This window comes from Emys orbicularis, chromosome 12, assembly GCF_028017835.1.
Source record: "Emys orbicularis isolate rEmyOrb1 chromosome 12, rEmyOrb1.hap1, whole genome shotgun sequence".
NCBI lineage: Eukaryota > Metazoa > Chordata > Testudines > Emydidae > Emys > Emys orbicularis.
The window spans coordinates 55,657,932-55,666,876 of record NC_088694.1 but is presented as its reverse complement, the minus strand read 5'-3'; the positions used below and the strand labels follow the sequence as shown (position 1 = coordinate 55,666,876).

Below are 8,945 nucleotides of genomic sequence, written 5' to 3'. Positions count from 1 at the left end.
AGGGCACTACGGAAAGGAGTTCTAGACAGTGGCACACGGCTGAGATGGGAGAGAAGGGGCTGGTCTCTCATTGGCTGGGCACACGGGGGGTGGGGAGAAGAACGTGCCCGATCCCTCCAGCAGAGGAGACCCCAACACACGGGCCAGCCCCAGGGGAGAACCCAGCAGGGTCCCCGCGCCCTGGGCTGTCAGGGAGCGCAGGGATGGGGAGGCCGCGGGGGCTGTCCTGGGTGATCCAGCTAATGCACGTGTGGGGTAAGGGCTGGGGAGACAGACCCGCTGGTTACTGGCAGGGAGCTGGGGCTGGATTTCATTGACTGTGTGGTGGGGAAGAAGGGAGTGAAATGGGGAGATCGGTCGGTCTCTCCCCCCACAGCCTCTCTTCCCACCCTGTCCCGCGGTTCCCGGGGGCAGGTGGCTCGGGGCAGTGTCTGACTCGGTTCCCCCTTGTCTCTGTTATTCCCAGTGGCCAGCGGGCAGCTCTCTGTGGAGCAGAGCCCGCAATGGCGGGGTGTCTCCGAGGGGCAGAATGGCACCGTGACCTGCACTTACTCCAGCGCTATCACCCGTTTACACTGGTACCGGCAGGCTCCCGGGGAGCGGCCCCTTTTCCTGCTGATGCTGTTCGGCAAGGGGAGCGAGACACAAGAACCGAATTTCACTGCGGATCACGATCCGGAGCAGAAGCGGAGCTCCCTGCACATCCGCGGCTGCCAGCTGGGGGACCCCGCCCGCTACCTCTGCGCCGTGGAGACACCGTGACACAGGGCGCAGCGCAGCCTGTCCAATAACTCTGGGGGTGACCCGGGAGGGGCTGCGGGGCGCTGGGGGCGCGCGGGGCGGGGTGGGACAGAGCCCCTTGGGCAGACGGGGACAGACGTTTATAGCCCTGCTGGGGGAGGGGCGCTTCCCACAGGGGGCCTCCCCTCACACCTCTCTCCAGGACCGTCTCTCCTTTAACGAGCGCCCTGCCCTATTTAAATAGTGCTCTGCCTGCTTCACCACCACAACTGGGGGTCGGGGGGGGGGGCAGCCCTTCTAATTAACCCCCATTACACCCAGCAGGGGTCACTAATGAGCCCTTATGTTGCCTGCTCATCAGTGAGCTGGTAGCCGAAGCTAGCTTGCTGCAAAGGGCCGCCCAATCCCTGCTGAAACTTTCTTATTATTGCTCAGTTGGGTCTGATGGTGCTAGGCGCTGTACAAAGAAGCGACTCGTGCAAGGTCACTTAGGAGGCCAGAGCCAAGATTGTCAGAGCATTTTATAGGAATTAGGTGCTTAACTCCCATAGGCACCTTGGAAAAAAATCCAACCCTAATCTCCCTGGGTTTCAGTTCCCCATCTGTATAATGGAGGTGGCTAATAATATTTTCTCTGTCTTTTCTATTTAGATTGTAAGTTTCTTAGAGCAGGGACTGTCTCTATATATCCGTGCATTGCCCAGCAAAATAAGGCTCTGATCTCAATTGGGTTTCTAGGTGCTACTATAATATCAAAAGTTAATAAATGGTACCAACAGCAGCTCTGAATCCAAAGGCCAGCAAGTAGAAATAAGGCAAACATTTTTAACAGTGTGGGTAGTTAACCATAGGAACAACCTGCCTGGGGTGTGAGGGATTCTCCATCCCTTGAAGTCTTTGGATCGGATTCGGATGGGACACCTGATAATTCATGGGATGGTGAGGGGGACTCAGCACTGACCTCAGTGCCCCAGCAGGCTGCTAGGGGGCGCTGTGCTGCAGGCAGCAGGGTGGGGGCTCTTTATGGGGCTCTCTTCCCTGAGAGCTAGTGCTGAGCCCGATGTGACACTAGGGGGCGCTGTTCTGCAGGGAGCAGGTTGAGGAGCTCAGGCGGGAGGGCCCCGTTTTAGCCAGGTCTGATTGCAATCTGCCGGTGGGGTGGTGCTGTCACTCAATCCGTGGTTAACTCCGCCAGGAGGTTTGGCTCTGCTGCCAGTCTCCAATCAATCAGGAAACACTAATTGCTTGTTTGCAGCAGAGCTGTCACAGACCCGTCGGGTGTCATGTCGAGGGCCACGCAGCAGCCTGAGAGCTAACAAGACTTGTGGTGCAGAAGAAGAGAGAAAGTGTGAGACTGGGGCAGGAGGAAAATCTTTTCATTATGAAGGAAGAAAACCTACTGTGGGCTGTGACCGCTTTGGTATTACTTGGCAAATAGAGACTCTACAATTGGAATCTTCTTAACTCAGAGCCAGACTAGAAGTGAGGGTTGGGGAGTCTTGGTGAACTGGGCAGGGGTTTTCAAAGTGCGGGTTTGGGTACCCAGTTCTCTTAGGCGCCTTTGAAAAAATCTCAGCCTGAAGCTTTGAAAAACCTTGGATGAAGGGGGTGGATCACTTGATGATTCCCTGGTCTGTTCATCCCTCTGGGGCACCTGGCACTGGCCACTGTGGGAAGACAGGATACTGGGCTAAGGCTAGGTCTACACTACAGCGGGGGTCCGACCTAAGATACGCAACTTCAGCTACGTGAATACCGTAGCTGAAGTTGCGTATTTTAGGTCGGCTTACCTAGCGGTGAGGACGCGGGAAAGTCGACCGCTGCCGCGCTGCCGCCGACTCCGCTGCCGCCTCCTGCCGAGGTGGATTTCCGGAGTCGACGGCAGAGCGATCAGGGATCGATTTTACCGCGTCTTCACTAGACGCGGTAAGTCGATCCCCGAAAAACCGATTGCTACCCGCCGGATCGGCGGGTAGTGAAGACAAAGCCTAAATGAACCTTTGGTGTGACCCATTATGCCTGTTCTTATGTAACGGGAAAATATCGCAATGCTGCCCAGTCCTTGGGCCATTCTTGCTATTGGTAAAAAGTTGCAATGGAAATCACTGGGAATGTGAGTAAAACTGATGGTGGGGTTGGAACAGTAATAACATAATAATAATAATAATAATAATAATGAATAATTAATAAATAATAAATATTTACCAATAATTAATCAGCTGCAACAGCCCATGATTTCCACTAGGGGTGGGTGCTGTGCAAATCAAAAATAACTGTCAGTGCCTGATCCAAGATGACGATGAAGATTGTTGTCATCATCAGGATAATCAATGAGGGACGCTCTCCATAAATAAATTCAGGGGCAACATTCTATGACTAACCTCTCCTTCACCCCCTCTTTGTAACAGGCTCCAGCATGGAGATGCTGTAACACAGACCCAGCCGGCAGCGTCAGGCGTGGAGGGTGTTATACCAATAAAAACTAGCAGGATCGTATTAAATGGGACAAGATAAAGATGCCACATTTATTATGATAACAATTTGATTTATGACCAATAACTAATATATTAATCCTTATACACACACATTATACCTAATACCTATACACACACACACACACACATCCATCAGATGTTCTGCAGCTGCTGCATAGTTACCAGTCCTGCTTGAGTCTGTGGCTTGAGTTTGCAGCTTGGGTTCGTAGCTCGTGGCGGCTAACTGGCCAGGAAAGCCGGGCACAAGGACGAGCTGGGTCTCTGTTGGGCATGCACCGATGCCCTTCCATGTTGGCAGCAGAATGTTACCCTCCTCCAAAGTTTTCCATCTCACCCATCCTTTTTGTAGGCTTTAGTTTGAATCCAGAGTCTATAGGTCTTGCTGTGTCACGCTGCCTCTGGGTTTGGTGATTGATCACCCGTCAATTGCAGACATGACTTTCAGCCTTGGACCGGGCTTTGATCTTCCTTCTATTGTACCTTTTCTTTTTAGGGTGGATTCTTCTTACTTTGTTAGGGCTCTTGTCTGCATCTTCAGCCGTTGGTGTTTGAACTCTATTTAATCAGGACAGGCTGGGGCTGGAGGTTGATTCCATCATCCATACATACCTCATTCACACATCTAAACTAAACTAATACGATTACAGCAGGGTTTGCAAAAATGAAGGTTGCAGCAAGCCCTTACACAATGGAGTAAGTGTTTTAAAATGGGGTTTGAATTACAATATGGCAAACAGTGAACAGAAGTTACAATATAGACAAGTATACTGGATGGCAAACAGTGAACAGAAGTTACACGGTAGGCAAGTGTAATAAATGGTGAACAGAAATTACAATACTGAACCAGTGCAAGTCTCAGTGATTTAAGCAGGAATTGGATTGACAGTGAAACTTACAAAGGCAGCTGACTGAACAGCTATGGCTCTTAACAAGCATCTTAACTGTTAATTAGCCAGTTATTGGGGTAACCGGTTTTATGAATGAATATTGTTTCATTCATAAAACTTTACTTATGAAGTTACATTAATAAAGTAAACAATTAAAAACAATTTCATTCATCAGTCCTACAAGGGTGGGTCTGTGACCTTGGACTGCGCTGTAACGCAGACCCAGCCGGCAGCGTCAGGCGTGGAGGGTGGGTCTGTCACCTTGGACTGCACTTACGAAACGGACGCTAGCTATTATTCTTTGTATTGGTACAAACAACATGGAGCGGAAAAGCTTGTTTTCCTACTTTGGGAATATTCTGATGGATTAAAGAAGAATGAGGCTGGGGAGAGATGCTCTGTGGACGTCAAGAAATCCGAAAGCTCCATCAGTTTGAGGATCACGGGTGTGGAGCTGAGGGACTCAGCCACGTATTTCTGTGCTTTCAATAGAGATTAACAGGGAGCCCCGCACAAAAACCCTGAAGTTTTCTCCTTCCCTGAGAAACTGACTCCTACATGCGAAGTTAGAAGGAGAGCACAGACAGAAAAGGGGGGAGGGGTGTTGGGGGAGAGGGAACTGCTGCAGCTGGGTTGAATTATGAATTGAATTGAATTAATGGAGATATCCTATCTCCTAGAACTGGAAGGGACCTTGAAAGGTCATTGAGTCCAGCCCCCTGCCTTCACTAGTAGGACCAAGTACTGATTTTGCCCCAGATCCCTAAGTGGCCCCCTCAGTGGCCCCCTCAAGGATTGAACTCACAACCCTGGGCTTAGCAGGCCTATGCTCAAACCACTGAGCTATCACTCCCCCCCGAGATTCCTGGAGATGAAAACCTCTAACTGACTTCTGGGAATCAGCACCACAGTTGTGCTCAGAAATTCATCACAAAGGGGAGAGCTGGAAGGAGACACAGCAGAATGTGACCCAAGGACTGGAAGGACCTTTATTGGGAGAAGATTTCTGGTAGCCGAGGGTGTGACGTTATCCAATTACAATATAACCATATAAATCATTGTTGCAACCACTGTTATATATTTGCAGCAAATCTTGCACAAAGGTTGCCGAGTGAGGTGTCGATGAAAAGGTTATGATTTGCTGGTTAGGATTATGCTATCTGCATGCATGTATCATTTTTGTATGTGAAGTTATAAGTATTGGAATATCCACCCACTTTATGGGGATTGTCTGCTCCATTCTTTGCAGTTCACCCTAATGGAGTGACCACAGCTATCCCCCACTGGGACACTGGTCACAGCCAGATCTGCCATGTAAGATATCTGCAAAATGTTATAATTTGTCAGATATGATAATCTTGTTTGTATGTTTGTATCATCTTTGTATTATGAGTTATAGCTATGTATGTATGTCTGTATTTCAAACTTGTGCTGTGCTTCTGGGTGAAACCCCCAGACAGTTTGGCATCAGCACTGCCCAGCCTGCTTGATGGCCCATTAAGGACCATCAGCTACACAACTGACCCATTGAGAGAAGGCAGATACACCACGTGACTCAGCAAGGCACGCAGGGACCAGGGCCGGCTCCAGGGTTTTGGCTGCCCCAAGCAGCGATCGCGATCTGCGGCGGCAATTCGGCGGGAGGTCCTTTGCTCCCAGTGGGAGTGAGGGACCGTCCGCCGAATTGCCGCCGAATACCTGGACGTGCCGCCCCTCTCCGCAGCGGCCGCCCCAAGCACCTGCTTGCCAGGCTGGTGCCTGGAGCCGGCCCTGGCAGGGACATGCCTATGGAGAGAACTCTAAGGCTTCCAAGCCATGTGCTGGGCAGCTTGTATTTGAAACAAAGGAAGCACGGGCCGCCTGGCAAGAGACTATAAAAAGCAGCTGCACCTTCTCCATTTTGTCCTGCTTCTTCTCTCCGGAGGAACTTTGCTACAGACTGAAGCTCTGAACAAAGGACTGAAGGACCCATCCAAGCTGTGGATGGACTCCAGAGACTTGACTTAAGCCAGCAATTTATTTAGGGCTACCATACGTCCGGATTTCCCCGGACATGTCCGGCTTTTCGTTCTTTAAATAGCCGTCCGGGGGGGATTTCTAAAAATGTCCGGGATTTCCCCCCAGTCGGCTATTTATAGACCGAAAAGCGGCGGCCAAGCGCCGCTCGGCAGCCAAAGCCCCTTCCCGGCTCCCCCCATCCCCCGCAGCCTTAGCACGCCGCCTGGCCCCGCAGCTGTCCACCCCTCACCCAGCTCACTTCCCCCTCCTCCCCTGCCCTGAACGCTCCGCCCCCCTGCTCCTCCCCCTCCCCTGCTTCCCGCGAATCAGATGTTGGTGGGAAGGCTGAAAACAAGCAGGGGCAGGCGGGCAGCAGCAGGTAAGCTGGGGTGGGGGAGACGCGAGGAGGAGGGCTCCGGGGAGGTGCGGCGCGGCCCAGTTATGCCCTGGCCGCGTGGCTCCCTCCGGCCCCGGCCCCAGCGGCTCCGGCCCGGCTCGGGCCCCAGGGCAGCAGCCTCGGTTCTGGCCGAGCACGCCAGCCCGGCCCCAGCCGAGCACCTCCGGCCCGGCCCCAAGCCCCGCGACCCTGGCTGGAGCTCCGGCCGGAGCGCAGCCCGATTCCTGGGCTCTTGCTAAAGCCGGTCCTGGTCAGGGGACAGGGAGTGGGGGTTGGATGGGTTGGGAGTTTGGGGGGGCTGTCAGGGGGGCAGGGGTGTGGAGAGGGGTTGGGACAGTCAGGGACAGGGAGCGGGGGGGTTAGATGGGTCGGGGGTTCTGGGGGGGCTGTCAGGGGGGCAGGGGTGTGGAGAGGGGTCGAGGCAGGCAGGGAGCAGAGGGGGTTGGATGGGTTGGGAGTTCTGGGGGTCCTGTCAGGGGGCGAGGGTGTGAATATGGGGTGGGGGTGTGGATAAGGGTTGGGGCAGTCAGGGGACAGGTAGGGTCCTAGGGGGGCAGTTAGGGTGGGGAGTTCTCAGGAGGGGGCAGTCAGGGGACAAGAAGCAGGGAGGCTTAGATAGGGGGTGGGGTCCTAGGGGGCAGTTAGTGGCAGGGGTCCCAGGAGGGGGCAGTCAGGGGACAAGGAGCGGGGGGGGTTGGGGGTTCTGAGGGGGGCAGTCAGGGGGTGGGAAGTGGGAGGGAGTGGATGGGGCAGGGGCGGGGCTAGAGTGGGGCTCCACCCCCCCAGTGTCCTCTTTTTTGATTGTGGAAATATGGTAACCCTAGTTTATTCCATCATTCCTACAAACCTGAACCAAGAACTTTGCCATTACTGGATGTAATTGATTTCTTTAACCATTTTAACTCTCCCCTTTCTTTCTTTCTTTCTTTCTTTCTTTCTTTCTTTCTTTCTTTCTTTCTTTCTTTCTTTCTTTCTTTCTTTCTTTCTTTCTTTCTATAAATAAACCTTTAGATTTTAGATTTTTTTTAAATGATACTAAATGATTGGCATCAGAGTGATTTTTGGGTAAGATCTAAGTTATCTATTGACCTCAGTGTGTGTGGCTGGTCCCTTGGGATCAAAAGAACCTATGATTTGATGAGACTGGTTGTAAAGAACTACTCATCTCTGAATCCAGTGTTTTTGGTGGTGATATCAGAACTGGAATGCCTGAGGAAACGGCCTTTATGGTTTATTGTTAGCCAGTGCAGTGAAACAGGAGTTTACTTTTGTGGCTGGTTTGGTATATCTTATAAAAGAATAACCACCAGTTTTGGTTATTCTCCAAATGTAAACAGATGGACATCATACCAAATGGACTGAAGGTATCTGTTAGTCTTTAAGGTGCCACCAGACTCCTTGTTAGTTTTGGGTTGTGTTTGCCCTATTTCCAGGGCCGGCTCCAGGCACCAGCCGACCAAGCACGTGCTTGGGGCGGCACCTTGGAAGGGGCGGCCAATCTTGGGATGGCGGGGGGCGCTTGGGGTTTTTTGTTTTTGTTTTGTTTTTTGGTTCGGTGGGGCAGGAGGTTTTTTGTTTGTTTTTGTTTCAGCGGCGCGGCACTGGGTGGGGCTGGCGCGGTGCTCGGGGAGGTGGGGGCTTCGGTGGCGCGGCGCTGGGGGAGGGGGCGGGGGTTGGTGTGGCGCGGTGCTCAGGGGGGGGAGGTGGGGCTTTGGGCGGCGCGGCCCGGCCCGGTGCTCGGTGGGGGAGCCAGGGGTTTCGGCGGCCTGGCGCAGCACTTGTGTGTGGGGGGAGATGGGGGTTTTGGCGGCCCGGCGCGGCACTCGGGGGGGGGAGATGGGGGTTTCAGCGGCCCGGCGCTCGGGGGGGGGAGATGGGGGTTTTGGCAGCACGGCGCGGCGCTCGGGGGGGCCGGGGGTTTTGGCGGCGCGGTGCTCAGGGGGGGCGGGGGTTTTGGCAGCATGGCGCTGGGGGGGGCAGGGGTTTCGGCGGCTTGGGGGGGGGTGTTACGGCGGGGTGGGGCTCTTTTTTTTTTGCCTGGGGCGGCAAAAAAGTTAGAGCCGGCCCTGCCTATTTCTCAGCAGTTTGTCCTGAATTTGGCATCCTCAGTTGTGACCCACAAAGGCATGGTTACATAGGGTCTTTAATCTAGCAGAGCAAGTCAGAATGAGATCCAGTGTCGGGAAACTGAACAAACTCAGGCTAGAAATAAGGCAGAAAATTTCCAGAGTGAATGTTTCAGTTACCCATTGCATCAACTTATCTAACGAGGTGGTGGGTTCTTCATCACTTGGATGGTTCAAACCCAGACTGGATTTCTCTTTCTAAAGGACATAATATAGCTCAGGCGTAGGGCGCACTGGCTGAAAGTCTTGGGCCTGTGCAATACAGGATTGCAGATCACATGATCATAATGGTCCTTTCTGG

At 53.0% G+C, this 8,945-nt stretch overlaps 1 gene segment (V, D, J or C); it reads left to right on the top strand.

Moving 5' to 3' along the window:
- The first annotated feature begins 203 nt into the window (after nucleotides 1–203).
- Nucleotides 204–762, top strand: LOC135886452 (T cell receptor alpha variable 27-like). The segment is given in 2 exon segments: nucleotides 204–255; nucleotides 467–762. Coding segments are annotated over 2 exon segments (348 nt in total).
- Nucleotides 763–8,945: the final 8,183 nt, after the last annotated feature.